The sequence below is a fragment of the Nelumbo nucifera genome, chromosome 2 (genome assembly GCF_055504915.1).
Source record: "Nelumbo nucifera cultivar China Antique chromosome 2, China Antique-T2T, whole genome shotgun sequence".
In the NCBI taxonomy this organism is placed as follows: Eukaryota; Viridiplantae; Streptophyta; class Magnoliopsida; order Proteales; family Nelumbonaceae; genus Nelumbo; species Nelumbo nucifera.
The window spans coordinates 18,574,264-18,591,908 of NC_142650.1; the positions used below are offsets into that span (position 1 = coordinate 18,574,264).

At 39.9% G+C, this 17,645-nt stretch overlaps 1 protein-coding gene across 1 annotated transcript in view; it reads left to right on the forward strand.

Annotated features, from left to right (window-relative positions):
* Positions 1-17,352, forward strand: part of LOC104595019 (ABC transporter G family member 31-like) — a 73,545-nt gene extending 56,193 nt beyond the window's left edge. The window contains exons 19-24 of the mRNA XM_088897743.1: positions 12,230-12,363; positions 12,495-12,722; positions 14,605-14,776; positions 14,855-14,942; positions 16,370-16,536; positions 16,650-17,352. Coding sequence (XP_088753869.1) covers positions 12,230-12,363; positions 12,495-12,722; positions 14,605-14,776; positions 14,855-14,942; positions 16,370-16,536; positions 16,650-16,916 — 1,056 coding nt within the window. The 3' untranslated portion in view covers positions 16,917-17,352. The remainder of the gene's footprint in view (positions 1-12,229; positions 12,364-12,494; positions 12,723-14,604; positions 14,777-14,854; positions 14,943-16,369; positions 16,537-16,649) is intronic.
* The last annotated feature ends 293 nt before the right edge of the window (positions 17,353-17,645 follow it).

A 17,645-nucleotide genomic window follows, 5' to 3' on the forward strand; every position in this document is an offset into this window, starting at 1 on the left:
CATATAATGCTTTCCTCAGTTTACACACCTTTCTACCAAAGTCATAGCCTGGTGGAGGTTCCATAAATACCTCTTCATGAAGATCACCATTTAGGAAGGCATTCTTCACATCCAGCTGATGAAGTTCCCATGAAAAATTTGTTGCTAGTGACAATAGAACCCGAATTGTGTTGAGCTTTGCTACTGGGGCAAAGGTTTCTTTGTAGTCAATTCCTTCTTTTTGAGTAAACCCCTTTGCCACAAGTCTAGCCCTTCCCCTCTGGCAGATCCACTAATTCCCAAGTTCTTGCTTTCATTAGGGCTTTCGTCTCTTCATTCATAGCTTCTTTCCACCTTGGATCAGACACTGCCTCTGAGTACCTAGAAGGAACATGTACAGAGGAAAGAGCAGACACAAAGGAGTGATAGGCAGGAGATAAACGTGAGTAAGAAACAAAATCAGCAATGGGGTGCAGGGTGGTACAAGAACGAATAGGCTTACGGAGAGCAATAAGAAGATCCAACTCAGAAGTATGTAAGTCAGAATTACCTTGGATTGCAGAGATAGATTGATCTGAGTCCAATTGGTTGTTGTCATGAGGTTGAGGGCCCTTTTTCCTTCTGTTGCATGTGAGTATCTCTTTTTGTTGCCTACTGGAGCCTTCAGGGACATTTGCAGCATCAGGAGAAGTAATTGGCACAGTGGGAGCCTCACTAGGTTGACCCAGAATGCCACAATTAGGAGTAGCAGAAGAGGATGGAAGGCCCGAGGCAGATAGAGGGACAAAAAAGGAGGGGGAATGAGAATCTTCTTCCATCCCACTAGTCTCCCCTTGAAGAGGATTTTGAGAAGACTGAAAATAGGGTTGAGACTCAAAAAAGACCACATCTCTGGTGACATACTTTCTCTTGGAGATAGGATCATAACACTTGTACCCCTTTTGTGTAGGAGAGTACCCCAAAAATATTCCCTTCGTAGCCTTAGGATCCAGCTTGATCTTCTTTGGATCCTTCACATGTATGAAACATATACAACCAAAGACCCGTGGAGGGAGAGGAAAGTCTAGAAGAGTGGGACACAAAACAGAGAAAGGGGTTTTCATACCCAATACCTTAGATGGCATCCGATTTATTAGATATGATGCAGTAAGTACAACTTGAGACCAGTATTGCTTGGAAACATTGTGCTGGAATAGTAAGGCTCGAGCTGTCTCCAATAGATGTCTATTCTTGCACTCAGCAACCCCATTCTGCTGAGGGGTATTAGCACAGGATGATTGATGTAACATGCCAGCATCTTCCATGAATAAGTTCAAGGATTTTTCAAAATATTCAGCAGCATTATCTTACCGGAATTGCTTAATCTTCTTATCAAACTGTGTTTCAATCATCTTGCAAAAAGCCATAGTTATCTGTGGTACTTCATCTCATCCTTTCAACAGATAGATCCATGTGCATCGAGAATAGTGGTCAATAAAACTGATAAAGTAACGGAATCCATCAATGGAAACAATGGGTGAAGGGCCCCAAACATCAGAATGAACCAAATCAAAAAGAGCTCGAATTTCATTACTGGAAATTGGATAAACAGTTCTACATTGTTTTGACAGTTGACATACTTCACAAATTAAACTTTGACTTGAAATGCCCTTAAACTATTCGGGAAACAACATTTCTAATGAAGAGAAAGACAAATGACCTAGCCTAGCATGCCACAGATGCAACCTAGCTATTGACTCCACACTCTCCGGACTACTAGCAGCAGATGCTTGTAAGGCTGAACCGGTGTCTGCATCAAAATAGTAGAGGTCTCCATACTCATGACCGCTCCCAATCGTTCTCCTCATCAATCTGTCCCGAAAGACACAATGAGTAGGAAAAAAGGTTATACTACAGTTCAAATTTTTGGTAAGTTTTGAAATAGACAAAAGATTTGAGGTAAGACTGGAAACATGTAGAACTGAATTAAGAGAGAGGTCCTTGCTTAGGTCAACCATCCCCTTTCCAGAGATGGTGGAGAAAGACCCGTCAGCAACTCTCATCCTATCCTAACTAGACAACAAATGATATGAAGAGAATAAGGAGGACATATGTGTCATGTGGTCAGTTGCACCGGAATCAATAACCCAAGAAGTAGAGTCAATAGAGCTAGTTGCACTAAAGGCAGAGACTGTACCTGATTTGGCAAGAGAGGTGGAAGCAAAAGAATTATTCCTTAGACGGGCTAATGCCCGACTAAGGACCTCTACCTCACTAGCAGTGAAGCCCAAAGCACCAGCTCCAGAGGAATCAACAACCTGCCCCATAGGAGAAGAAAACACTGTTGGTATATTCTGTGAGTTGTCACCATTGTTGTTGGTGACAAGATTCCCACTTGCCGCATGACCCTTCTGTTGTTTCTTGTCCTTTCTCAATGCAGCTGGCTTCAGATGAGGATACAGGACCCAACACTTTTCTTTTACATGTCTCTCACCACCACAATGAGTGCACTTAAGGTGCTTCTTGTCTGGATGTCTGTTTCCCTTAGTGGAGACCAGGGCTGAATGTTCCCCAAATTGTTCAGTTGCTTGAGTCTGAGAGTTAACTTGCATCTCCTTTCTCCTGACTTCTTCATTCCTCACCAGATAATAAACATGGTGTAACTCGGGCAATTCATCTCTCCCTAGAATTTGTGACCTTATACCCTCATACACTGGGTCCAGGCCAGCCAAGAACTTAAAGGCTCTGCTCTCTTCAATCTGCTTATCATGTCTCTCCTTGTCCCTGGCATTTTCCCAATCCAATATCAAGTGATGGTCAAGTTCTTCCCAAAGACCTTCCAGAGTTGCAAAGTATGTTGCAACTGTCATATCCCCTTGCCTTAAGGCCGCAATGTCTTGATTCAATCTGTAGATTCTAGCATTGTTTTTCTTCTGTCCATAGGTCTTAGATACATTTTCCCAAATCTTGGCTGCTGTAGGAAAGTGATGAACAGTCCTGGTAACCCGAGGAGTCATAGAGGCAAGCAACCAGGACATAACTGTGGCATTCTCCTTGCGCCACATAGCATACTCTGCACTGCCAACCTCAGGTTCCTTCTTGTTCCCATCTAAGTATCCTGTGAGATCACGGGAAGTAATAAAAAGCATTGCAGAAACGGATCATTCCCTGAAGTTGTACTCATCCAGCAACACACTTGTAATCTGCATGCTGTGCAGATTAGGGTTTTCCAGATTTGAAGACCTTGCAGCAAGTTTGTTGTCCCTAGAAGAAACCTCTCCGGATACTGAAGACATCTTGACTGCAGCCTCTGTGTAGATGGCACTGTTTAAGACTAGCCGAAGTGATCACAGTGCTGAAAGAGAGACTAGTTGCAGAGTTGAAGAAGGTTCTGACAGCTCGCAACACTGTTTCAGACTTGCCGAGACTGTCACAGTTCTGAAGCAGTTCAGTTACAGCAGCAAATGAGGTGTTCTGGGCTGGTAACCGACCTGAAACTAAGGGCTCTCCACCACTGTGCTATGCAGACTTCACTTGAGCTTCGAGTACTGCAACTGTAAAGAGAGTTCTCCCAACTGTGCTATGCAGACTTCACTTGAGCTTCGAGTACTGCAACTGTAGAGAGAGTTCTCCCCCTTACGGCTACTTCTAGGACTGCTGAAATCAGTCCTCAACTAGGTCTGTCCTATACAGACCTCTCTTAGTAGCCGAATAGCTACTATCTACTAGAAACAGTCTAGTAGGACATCAGCATCTGGATCTTACTTCCCTTGCGCCCTACAACCAAGGGAAACCCTAGGTTCGAACCTTGTTTTGTTCTCCTACAACCCTAGGGTTTCACGGCAGCAACCCAAAAAAAGAAAAAGGAAAGAAAGACAGCAAGAAAGAAGAGATGGCGTCGGCTGTAACCAGAAGGTGCTTAATGCTCTGATACCATGAAAGCTGAAGTGCTGTAGCTGAAGCAGTAGAAGAGAGGAGAAGACCAAGAGATGCTGTGAATGTCGAACTGAACTAACCCAGTCGACAATACTATTATTTATATTAAAGTACAGTACAATGTTACATGAAATGACTGGGATGCCCCTGATTAGTGATGGGACACCCAGACAACTTAAAACACTAAACAGACTTAGGCCCATTAACACAGGCCCAATACATAACAACTTAAACTCAAACACAGGCTAATAAGAACTCTTATCAGCCGAACCATCAATACATACAAAACCTTCAACCTAACAGCCAGGACATGACTGTAGCATTCTCTCTTCTCCAAATAGCATATTCAGCACTCCCTATTTCGGGTTCTTTCTTCTGCCCGTCCAAGTAGCCGGTAAGATCCCGGGATGTGATAAAGAGCATGGCTGAAACAGACCATTCCCTAAAGTTGTATTCATCTAGCAACACATTTGTTATCTGTAGGCTGTGCAGATTTGGGTTCTCCAGATTAGGAGACCTCCCATTAGCCCTAACATCTCTAGAAGACACTTCCCCGGATATGGAAGACATCTTCTCCGACTTGCAAGAGTACCAAAAACTGTCACACAAGTTATATGAAACCACTTCAGACTTGTGGAGCTTGCAGCACTGTAAACTCAGACCGGAGGGTCCGTATCACGACTGAAATACCAAGTTCCACTCTGCTGTACTGCTCTAACTACTGCTGTTGCAAGCTGCCACCAAAATGCTGAAGCACCGAACTGAAACCCTTCTGCTGTGTTTAGCCACTGTTGCCGCAACCTGGACCTTGCTGTTGTGGCTTCTACCACGTGCTAACCACTGCTATCGCAGGCTGAACCCTCACCCACAAACTGTTCTAGGACTGCTGAGATCAGTCCTCTCTTCCAGATCTGTTCTACACAGATCTCACTTAGCCGAATGGCTACAACTTGCTGTGTGTCTCTTAGGGCATCAGCTACTGGGACTAACTCCCCTTGGGCCCTACAACTAAGGGAAACCCTAGATATAGGTTCTGCTGGGTTCTATGACCAGACCTAGGATTTCTTTGCAGTACCAAGATAGAGAGAAAGGTGAGAGAAAGAGAGAGGTGTGAGGTAGCTGCTGTAACCAGGCGAGTTTTAGTGCTCTGATACCATGTTTGCCGAACTGAACCTGTCAAGTGAGCAGAGAAGAAGAAGAGGAAGAAAAGAGGAGAAAGGAAGAAATGTTCGAATGGGCACTGTTCATCATCCGGCCCTGCCCTGTTCACTTATATAATAACAGTACATAAAGTTACATAAAAGGACCAAGATGCCCCTGATTAGTGATGGGACACCCAGTCAAATAAGACACTAAATAAAAATAGGCCCAGTAACTAAGGCCCATTAACTAAAAACTTAATACCCAACCCAGACAAGAGGATAGCAAAATATCAGCCGAACCAACACAGAGTAGTGTCTTATAATGGTTACAAGTACTTTGTAATTTTTGTTGATGATTATTCAAGGATGACATGGCTTTACCTTATGAAAGAAAAGAGTGAATTGTTTTCTATCTTCTAGAAATTTTATGCTGAAATTCGCAATTAATTTGGTGTACATATTAAAATTCTTCGTTCTGATAATGGCCGTGAGTATTTTTCCACACACTTTCAAGAATATTTGGAACAACATGGCATTATCTATCAAACCTCATGTACCTACACCCCTCAACAAAATGGGGTGGTTGAAAGAAAGAACCGTCACCTTTTGGAAACTACTCGGTTCCTCTTACATCAGATGAATGTCCCCAAACCCTTTTGGAGTGATGTTGTACTTACATCTTGCTTTATTATTAACCGCATGCCCATGTCTATCCTTGAAGGTCAGTTCCCTTTCTCTGTTTTGTTTCCCACGTTGTCTCCTTTTCCCCTTACTCCTAGAGTTTTTGGATGCATGTGTTTCGTTCATAATCTTGGGCCTGGAATGGACAAGTTAGATGTTAGATCCACTAAGTGTGTCTTTCTTGGCTATTCCAAGACTCAAAAAGGGTATAAGTGTTATAACCCTCGTTCTCGGCGTTCTTTTGTGTGTTCTGATGTTACGTTTTTTGAGTCCGTTCCTTTCTTCTCCAGGTCAGATACTTCTTCTCCTCTTTTGCCATCACCCCCTCTTCCAGTTCCTGTTGAGGATCCTGTTCCTCTTGTTCCGGTTGTGACCTAGTCTTTGCCTCCAGTGCAGCTACCTGAGAGAGGACCACCTATCCGGCAAGTGTATACACATCGTCAGGCATCGGCTCCTCCCCTAGCTTCGTCACTGTTGACAAATCCAGTAGTTGATCCCACCCCAGCCCCAACTCCAAGTTCTGACCTTGATCTTCCTATTGCTTTGCGGAAAGGTAAACGCAGTTGCACTCTCCATCCCATTTCCAATTATGTTTTTGTATCTCACCTTTCGGCTTCCCATCGACAGTTTGTTTCTATGTTATCCTCTGTCTCTGTTCCCAAGGATGTCCAGGAAGCCCTCAATTCTCCAGGGTGGCGCCAAGCAATGGAAGAAGAACTCTCGGCCCTGACTCGTACTCATACGTGGGACCTCCCCACTCTTCCTCCTAGTAAGCATGTGGTCGGTTGTAAGTGGGTGCACACGGTTAAATACTTATCTGATGGAAGTGTTGAACGGTTGAAAGCTCGATTAGTTGCCAAAGGTTATTCACAACAGTATGGTATTGATTACATAGACACCTTCTCTCCGGTTGCCAAAATTGGGTCAGTTTGTGTTCTGACTTCTCTTGCTGCTATGTTTGATTGGCCCTTTTTTCAGCTTGACATCAAGAATGCCTTTTTACATGGTGATCTTCTTGAGGAGGTGTACATGGAGCAACCACCAAGATTTGTTGCTCAGGGGGAGGGTGAGAAGCTCTGTAGACTTAAGAAGGCTATTTATGGACTTAAACAATCTCCTCATGCATGGTTTGGGAGATTTAGTGAAGTGGTGAAGAAGTTTGGAATGAAACAGTGTCAGGTTGACCATTCCGTATTAGCTATGAATCAAATGCTGGGAAGATTCTCTTGGTAATGTAGATGACATTGTTATCATAGGCAGTGACAGACCAAGAATTGACAGGTTGAAGACTTACTTGCATGATCACTTCCAGACAAAGGATCTTGGAAAATTAAGATGCTTCCTAGGGATAGAGGTTGCAAGGTCCAAGAATGGTATTAATCTGTGCCAGAGGAAATATGTTCTTGATTTGCTAGAAGAAACAGGGTTGTTGGGTGCCGGACCAACTGAAACACCTATGGAACTGAATGTTAGATTGGGTAGTGATACAGGTGAGGAGTTTGAGGATCCGGGAAGGTACAGAAGGCTGGTGGGTAAGCTTAATTACCTAACCATCACTCAACCTGATATCTCATTTGCGGTTAGTGTAGTGAGTCAATTTATGTAGAATCCTAGAATCCCACACTGGGAGGCAGTCCTAAGGATTGTGAGGTATTTGAAGGGTGCTCTAGGTCGTAGTTTGTTGTATAAGAGTGGAGGAAATCTTGAGATAGAGGGATACACGGATGCTGATTGGGCCGGGTCCATATCTGACAGAAGGTCCACTACAGGGTATTGCACTTTTCTTGGTGGGAACTTAATCTGTGCCAGAGGAAATATGTTCTTGATTTGCTAGAAGAAACAGGGTTGTTGGGTGCCAAACCAACTGAAACACCTATGGAACTGAATGTTAGATTGGGTAGTGATACAGGTGAGGAGTTTGAGGATCCGGGAAGGTACAGAAGGCTGGTGGGTAAGCTTAATTACCTAACCATCACTCAACCTGATATCTCATTTGCGGTCAGTGTAGTGAGTCAATTTATGCAGAATCCTAGAATCCCACACTGGGAGGCAGTCCTAAGGATTGTGAGGTATTTGAAGGGTGCTCTAGGTCGCAGTTTGCTGTATAAGAGTGGAGGAAGTATTGAGATAGAGGGATACATGGATGCTGATTGGGCCGGGTCCATATCTAACAGAAGGTCCACTACAGAGTATTGCACTTTTCTTGGTGGGAACTTAGTGACATGGAAGAGTAAGAAGCAGACAATGGTAGCAAGAAGCAGTGCAGAGGCTGAATATAGGGCTATGGCTCACACGACATGCGAACTGGTGTGGTTGAAGCATCTACTAGAGGAGATGGGATACTCGATTGACACTCCTATGAAGCTATACTGTGATAACCAAATTGCAGTTCATATCTCCTCTAATCTAGTGTTTCACGAAAGGACGAAGCACATAGAAGTGGATTGCCACTTTGTACGTGAGAAGGTGCTTAGTGGAGTGATAAGTACAGCATATGTGAACACAAGAAATCAATGGGCAGATTTGTTTACCAAAGGGTTGAATCGGGGAAGAGTGGACTACATATGTAACAAGCTGGGACTATATGACATATACTCATCAGCTTGAGGGAGAGTGTTAGAGTCGGTTGTACAAGGGTAGTACAGTCCTTTTATGTTTATATGTACTGCTCAGCTTATGTGACTCTCACTTAAGTGAGGGCACAATGGTAATCCTTGTATATCTTAGAAGAGTATAAATAAAAGAAGGGCTGACTAGAGGGTTTTTCTCTCTAGTTCGGTTGTGACTTTTCTCCTTCTTTTTCTTCTCTTTCTTCTTCTCCTTCTCTCTCTCTTCTCCTTCTCTTTCTTCTGATCTGAACATATACGAACATCTAATATGAGTTTTATCAAAGACAAATGACCCAACCAATTATGCCAAAGTATAATCTGACTCACAGGCTGAGAGACAAAAGACCTTCCAACTTCTTTATCTTCCCCATGTCACCCTCCAATTAGGTAGGTTCCATTCGTCTCACGGTTAATCCCAATCACCTTCCTCGTCTCTAGATCCTTAAAAACACATCCATCAGGGAAAAAAGTTACTGAACAATTTTGATTTTTAGTGATGCTACTAACTGACAATAGGTTAGTACTAAGTTTAGGAACATGCAAAACTGAGAACAAGGAGATGGCATCCGATAATCTAATGTTTCCCTTCCTAGAGATGGGAACAAGAGATCCATCAGCAATGGATACTCTATCTCTGTCACAGGATAAGCAATAAGTAGTAAACAAAGAAGATAAGCCTGTCATGTGGTCAAATGCACCTGAATCTATGACCCAACAAGGCCCATTATTACCTAGGCCTAAAACATGATATGTTGATGCCCATGTACCTGAATGAGCAAATGCCGAAGTAGGAGTAGCAGATGTAATCAGCGGCTGAGATGAGGGAGTTGAAGTACCAACTTCACTTTCTATCTGAGTCAGAGCAGCCCGGACAGCAGCTAAAGTGTCTAGGGATGTGCCTCTTGTGTTGGAAGAGGGAACACCATCAGTAGTAATAGCCACATTGGCATTCCCCCTTTATTTCTGATATTTGCTGGCATTAAATGAGGATATAATTTCCAACAAGTGTCCTTGGTGTGCTTCGGCTTCTTACAGTGGTCACAAACTAGGTCATTCTTATCCTCCTTCTTTGTGTCCCTTTCCTTGTCACCCCCAAATTTCGATTTTATGGCTGTCAGGACTGATTCCATAGGCTGAAACTGCAACATAACCTTCCTCTTACTTTCCTCACTATGCACTAAAGAATAGGCTTGAGATAAGGTTACACTCTCCCTTGTGAGTAATTGTTGTCTCACAATATCATACTCTGAATTCAGACCAGCTAGAAATTCAAAAACCCTATTGGTCTCAGCTTGTTTTCTATAGGTTTGTGCATCCTTCTGACTTTCCCACTCAATAGTTTCTAGATGATCAATTTCATGCCATAAGGATTTCAAAGTGGAAAAGTAAACTGAAATCTGCTTCTCCCCTTGTTTGAGATTATTTACTTCACATTTCAGTTCATAGGCCCTAGCAACATTGAGAGGCTGAGAGTAGGTTTCCTTCATCACTTTCCAAATTTCCTTAGCTGTTTTTACCCACAAATAATTGCGGCTAATATGAGGCTACATAGAGTTACATAGCCAAGTCATGACCAAATAGTTCTCTTGAACCCATTTGGCATATGAAGGGTCTTCCTTGGCTAGTGTTTTTACATCTCCATTCACATAACCTAACTTCCCTTTGCCCCCAATCGCCATCATGGCTGACTGAGCCCATTCCAAGTAGTTAGAACCATCAAATTTAACAGTAGTGATCTGAAAATTGTTTTCTCCCACATTTCCAGCCCCCAAAACCCCTTCCCCTTGAGTCTTAAACTCAGCTCCTGCCATTTCTGTAATAGGTTTATCAAGAGAAACCAGTTCTCAGCAAAGGGATTCCCCCAAAAACAGGTTTAGAAGCTGAAACAAATCTAGAATTCACTTAGAGAACAATCTGAAATGCTGAAACAGATTTAGGAATCACCCAAAAAGTGATAAAGATCAGGTCTGATCGTGAGGTTAAGGAAAACTTGGAGAAATCTTTGTGAGAACAGAAAACAATTCTCAGCCGCACCTTCCAAATAGGTTCACAGCCAAGTCTGGTCGAAGGGTTAAGAACAAACCCTAGTAAAACTCTGAGAAAATAAGGGAAGCTCAGCTGCTCCTTCTAGATAAGTCCAACCTATCTCCGACTGATGCTGGTCTCAAGAAAAGATAAAAACATACCTAGAAAACTCTGATTTCCACCTCCAATCTTGGTCTGAACCCTAATCTTGATCCTTTTATCCTTCTCTGATTCTTCCTGATTACCAAAAAACACTCTCCAAGCCTCTACAAGCCTTTGGACAGCTGCTAAAACCTTCTGGTAACCTCCAAGAATCAGCCGATGAACAGTTATTGCTAAACTTCCAGCCCTAGGAAATTCTCATGTGGTCGGCTGGATTAGACACACATGAGAAGCCCTAGATTGGCTCTGATACCAAGTAGACAAATCCGGACTGTAATCAGTCCAATTCTTGATGCAGATTAAGAAGAAAAAAAAATACTGAAGAAGAAGAAGAAGAAGAAAGAAGAGAGAAGAGAAAGATGAGAGAAAGGAGTGATAGGCCTTAGCTGCCGCCCCACTCATCTATTTATAATAACATCAAAAAGTAAGATGGAAATTACATTAAAGCCCCTACTGCTTATATAAGCAAATAACTAATAAACTAACATTGCTAACAACAGCCTAACAACAAATATAAAAAGAACTAAGTAACAACAGTAGTGGGGACCACAATAAATAAAATAGCAGCACTAGTTATTACTCTACATCTCTACAGTTGTCCACATTAAAGCTAGCCACTTGTTTTCCTCTTGTCTTGCATGAAGGCACACATGAATGCTATGGCTGGTGGCTTATCTAGATTGGGGTTCAACTAAGAAGAAATGTATGGTGCGCCCTCATTGCAATTTTGTATGTTTGTACAACTTTGTAACAAAGTCATGTTTTGTTGTTCATTGTCTATATTGTACATCTTTTTATTTTCCTTACCACCTAATCTTTAAAATAGCATTTTATTTGCTGCCAAACTTATTGGAACAGATATAAGTTCATATAATTATATCTCTGTTGTTGCAAGTAGTTGTTATTGTTATGGTTGTGCCTTGAATTCTTTGTCACAACCCGCTTCATGAATCCGCTCCGAATTAAGTTGAGAAAACCCAAAGGCAAAATTTCATAGTGATTTGTGGTGGAAGTGTAGCCTGTAGCCTACCACTAACCACCATTGGGCGGTGTGGGGGGCAGAGCCCCCATGGCAGTACGGTCCATTTTTAGCTTATGGGTCTGAACTGAATACGAAGAGTTATGTATTTTGGGGATTTTCTCTCTCGCATACATTTTTTGTTTTTGTCTTTTTCTTGTGAGAGAAGTTGAGAGACTTTGGGTGTGCTTGGGGTTTAGGGTTTTCTGTGAGTGAGGTTGTGAGTGCACAGCTCTGTATTCTTCTCCATTGTTGATTTCATAGTGGATTCTGCTCCTTCACCCGTGGACATAGGCTGTAAGCCGAACCGCGTAAATCTGTGTGTCCTCTTTGTTTACTTTATCTCTGTTTTTTATTTTGTTTTTTGTGTGCCATTCAAATCTGTATTTCTGGGTTTTCCACAACAGTTATCAAATTTTAGAATGTTCTTATGAAACCCCCATTGGTACTGATAAGTAATTCATCAAAAAATTTTATTTTTATTAGCTGCTATAGGTTTTCCTAATTTCAAATTTAAATTTCTCTGGCCTATTACTATCCTATGGATGCAGTGTTAAGAATCATAGTTTATAATTCTTTTTTTTGGTAAATCGAATTATATTTTATAATTCCTGATGGAGAAGAGTTGGGTGGCAACTTATTTAGTTGCTTTGCCCTTGAATAAGTGATTCAGCCTCTGGGTTTGTTTCCTTTTACAGGGAATTCATGGTGTCCCTCCCATTCCTGATGGTTATAATCCAGCAACCTGGATGCTTGAGATCACTACAACAGCTTCTGAGCTACGAATTGGTGTAGACTTTGCAGATATATACAAACACTCTGATCAACACAGGTTAGAGTAGCTAACATTGTCTTTACCTTTTCAAGCAATGATCAAGAGCAGTTCCTCATTTGATCGCTTATTCTTATATTAGAATGATCATTTTAAAATAGAAAGCTGACTTCATACAAGATTATCTATAGGGAAGTGGAAGATTTGATTAAGCGTTTGAGTATTCCACCCACTGGTTCTGAGCCTTTGAAGTTTGATTCCAAATATTCACAAGATATCACAAGTCAATTTCGGATTTGTCTTTGGAAACAAATGCTTGTATATTGGAGAAGTCCCCGATACAATGCTGTGCGTTTATTCTTTACTACATTGTGTGCATTGATATTTGGTTCAATATTTTGGAACATTGGTTCAAGAAGGTGCTTCCTTTTATCCTTGTTTATTTTGATGGCTATTTTTCATATTTCTTGCTTATTTCCTTTACTGTAATTGAATATTCTTCTGGATTTTGCTCTTACAATTGAATAATGTTAGTTCTTTCTTTCTCTCCTGTCATTATGTTATTTTAATAGATGGACTCATAGATGTGATTATAATTATCAACAAGGAATTGTCAAGAAGCAATTTCTCGAAGTCAATATTTTGGAGTGTTGGTTTAAAATGGTTATCTTACTATGTTTCTCACTAGACATACAAGTGACGAGAATTTCCAGTTACAGTAGGTCTACACCAGATGCCAGCACTCTGCTGACTCTTTTTTTGGCACTAATCTGTGTAGTTAATGTGGCTGGGAAAAAGCTAAGCTTTTTGGCCTGGCAAGTCAATGCCTAAGGTGACAAAAAAATAATATACATAGATGTCATATAATTACATGCTAATTATACACTATTAAACCACAAATTAAATCAATGAATGATTAAAGTGCAACTTACACCCGATTCTCAGAAACAATGAAAAGTGTTTTGAATAACCTACCTAGTTTAAAGGAAAATCATACATTCAGATATGAATATTAGGACACTAGTTTTTTCTTCTCTAAACAGGTTTCTATTGACTTGTAATGGGTTAGATACCATACCATCATATAAAGGGGCATATGTTAGTTATTTTCTCATATTAAGATGTTTATTATGTGTATAGTACTATCTGCCTTGGTGGTTGCCTAGGAAATGTGCCTTGAACATGCCTATGTGATGCTTTAATATGTTGGCACTGATTTTGGTGGTTGCCTAGGTATAGTACTATCTGCTTTAATATGCTTTAATATATATATATATATATATATATGTCCAGAAGGACCAATGAAGGAGGATCAATGCTCTAATGAACTTAAATGATAGATCTTGAAGTTCCAACATATTGCATTTGTAGAGATAGTTGTTAGTTGTTAGTATGTGTGGTCCCACTAATATCTTTATATTTATTTCATGGTAGTTATAGCAGTTAGGATAGACATATTTGTTTTATATTTATTTCTGTTTCAGCAGGAGTATTTTTGTTACTCCACTAATGTTATGTTACAAACATATAAATACTAATCTGTTCTAGGTTGGCTCTGATACCAACTTGGATAAAATAAACCAGAAACAGTTTGTTTCTCTGATATAAGTTCAGTAGAAAAAGAAGAGAAAAGAAAATCATGAACAGAAGAAAAGGGTGCGGTTAGGTTGACTTGCTGCCCCATCAGATTAGTATTTATATGTTTGTAACTTAACATTAGTGGAGTTACACAAATACCCCTTCTGAAATAGAAATAAATATAAAACAAATATGTCTAGCCTAACTACCACAACTACTATGAAATAAATATAAAGATATTAGTGGGACCACACATACTAACAACTATCTCTACAGCATTAAAATCTATGATAGCCAGAAGTTATTGGGAACATTTTAATATAAGAGTGATAGAGATTCTTTCTTATTAACCTTCATTACAATAGCTAAAGTGGTTCTTCCATTTTATCTGAAAATTTGAAATTGTAATGAATGATGAAATGAGAGGAAGGAAAATAAGGGAACAAGATATGATTCCTCTGGGTGGTGAATATAATGTTGATACTTTTTCTTTGTTTTTGGGTAACCAAAGCCTCTCTTTGGTTGAGTTTGAAAAAGGGACAACAAGAAGTTCGCCATGACCCAAGCGGGTGGGTAAATTATTGGTCCTAATAGTTTAATTGGTCTATGTAGAAGGAATTGCATAATCATGGCTTTCCTTTCTTTTTATTCTATTGTTTCTTGAGCACACGGTTTTAGAAATGCAATAGAATTAGTAATTAGCATGTCCTAAATATTTTTCAGGGACACAATAGAGGACTTATTTGTCATTATGGCAGCTCTTTATGCCTCCTGCTTGTTTCTTGGAGTCAATAATGCTTCTTCAGTACAACCAATAGTTTCTATTGAGAGAACTGTTTTTTATAGAGAAAAGGCAGCTGGAATGTATTCTCCATTACCTTATGCAGCAGCACAGGTAAGAGAATGGATATTGGATAAATGTCGCACTTTTGTTTTTGTATTAATGATGTATATTTATTTCTTTTGTCAACAGGGTCTTGTGGAAGTACCTTACATTGCCTTACAGACAATATTATTTGGTGTGATAACATACTACATGATAAATTTTGAAAAGACAGTAGGTAAAATTTGATGCCTTTTTGTCTTATGAGATCCAAAACTTACATTTCCTTTTCTTTTTCAACTTTGTCCTTCTCATGTTCTTCCATATCTTAGTATATTTTGAAGATAATGGCCTAAGGATCTCCATTATAAAATTAGAAAAAGTTTTCATGATTAATCTACAGCCATTTACATAAACTCATCTTATTTATTTGAAAGCTGGATCTCCCCCAGGTCCTCACCCAAAATAAATAAATCCCAATAAAGAATAAAGAAAGAAGTCACTATACTCCTTTTCTCATATGCTAGTGCAACACTGTTCAGTGATGTAGAAATTGAAATGAATCAGTCTTAACTTGGTGATGAATGAATAAAAGATAGTTGTCAGGAGTTCCCTAAACATTTCTCTCTTGAGGAGTTTGTAGAATTATTTTGTGTGCAAAAATATTGCAGAATTATCCTTCTACCTACTGATGTTATCATCCCTTTTAGTTCTTTTTTAATTTCATTTTTTTTGGAGATTCTGTTTTAATTTTTGTCTCTGGTATAAGGACATCTGTAATTGGTTAGTTATCTTGGCCAAAGCAAGAGGAAAAGAATTTATGTATGGCTAGTATATGTTTGTGTGTGTGTTGGTTAGGGTTAAAAGTATATAGAGCTTTGCTTGGTACAGAATACCGAGATCACCTAGGTTGTGCTTGGTTTGACAGAAAATAAGAAAGTAACAGAAAGTTGAGGGGAAGTTCTTAAGGAATTTCTTGAAGGAAGAGAAAGATGAACCATGCACATGCGCATGCATGATGCATGCACGGACATGTTTATAGAAAAGAAATAAATATACATCATTAATACTTTAAAAAACAAAAGTGGGTAACCAATTATAGGAGTCTTTATAGTAGAGGCAACAAATAAACAAAATGTCAAAAGAAAAAGAGTGGGCCTTATTGAAATTTTGAACTGAAAAATATGAATCAAGAAGTAAATTTCCTTGAGTTTATCAAATTTCTTGGCACAAGCTTCATTATTACATTTTCCATTCCTGTTTACTTCAAATAAAACTTAGTCAATTTTGCAGAAGTTAATTTATGAATTTCCTGTTCAACTTAAATATAAATAAAAATAATTATCTTTCTATACATAATGATAACAGGTAGCTGTCAAATCCTTTGAGCCTTCAACCCTACTATACTCAAAATACAAGGAAACCATCTTTTTTTTTCCTCACCCCTTCTGCGCTATTTTTTATTAAACTAGTCAATATGCCTGATTTGTATAGAAGAAAGAGCAGCCCAGTGCACAAGGCTCCCACCACTGTGGGGTCTGGGGAGGGACATTGTATGCAGCCTTACCCCTGCAGATACAGAGAGGCTGCTTCTAAGCCTGATTTGTATAGAAGAAGGGGAAAAAAAGAAGCAATGGATTGACAAGCACGCATCTTGTTTTGCAGGGAAATTTCTGCTCTACATTCTATTCATGTTCCTCACATTTACCTATTTTACATATTATGGAATGATGGCGGTTGGTCTGACACCGAATCAGCAATTTGCTGCTGTTGTTTCTTCAGCATTTTACTCATTATGGAATCTTCTCTCAGGTTTTCTTATTCCAACATCTGTAAGTAATTATTTTCTTGGGCTTCACCAGTTGACACTGCACCTCTATTTTGAGGAAATAGATAATTGGTAGAACTCCATAACCCCTTACCAGTCTGCTTTATTCCTTTCCAGAAAATTCCGGACTGGTGGATTTGGTTTCATTATATCTGCCCTGTTGCCTGGACATTACGAGGTGTCATAACCTCCCAGCTTGGTGATGTGGAGACTCATATTAAGGACTCTGGGTTTGAGGGATCTGTGAAGGATTATCTGGAGATTGCTCTTGGCTACAAGTCTGGAATGGTTGGTACCTCTGTAGTAGTGCTCATTGGATTCTGTATATTCTTCTTTTTTGTCTATGCCTGCTCTGTCAAGTTCCTCAACTTCCAGAGAAGATGATGAAACCGGCCTGCAGAAACATGGTGCTCAGTAATGTAGAAATTCTCCATTTGGTAAATCTTGACATTGAGATCGGCATGCATTACAGTGGGATAGCAGTCTGAAACTCTTCACAAGATTATTTATTCATTGTGCCACCCCACCGGGCTTCAACTCCCAGAATAAGTTAGTTAGGCCCTTACCTGATATATGAAGTTTTCGGAAGGGTCACGGTTTCCAATCTGCACAGGTTTCTTCGACATTTACAACACTGCCCACCCCCATAATGTACCCATTTTTTCATTCCATTCATGAAGACTTTGAAGGGCGATCTTCTCAATGGTTTAAATTGTTTGTCATTATGCTAATCTGCTTGTTTACATGTAGAACTAACTCAGGCCAACAGAGTATGTCCAAAATAAATAATAAATAAGAATCAATGTAGTAAGTCTGCAAATGGATGGAATTGAGTGAGATTGCTGGATCCAAATTTGATTCATTTATATTCAGATACAAATCAAATCTTATCCATAGGATGTATATACTGGACTTGAATCAAATTCACTTAATACAAATTTTGCACCCCAAAACTGATGCAAAATTTGCACCACTTGCCTCCTGCCTCAATTTTCTCTCGTATAAAATGGGAACTACACCAACAAAGAGACATTTTGTGGCTTGTGTCAATACGAGCTGCTGGGATAATGCTTAATAAACCTTATTGGTACTCAAAATATAAACTAATAATTA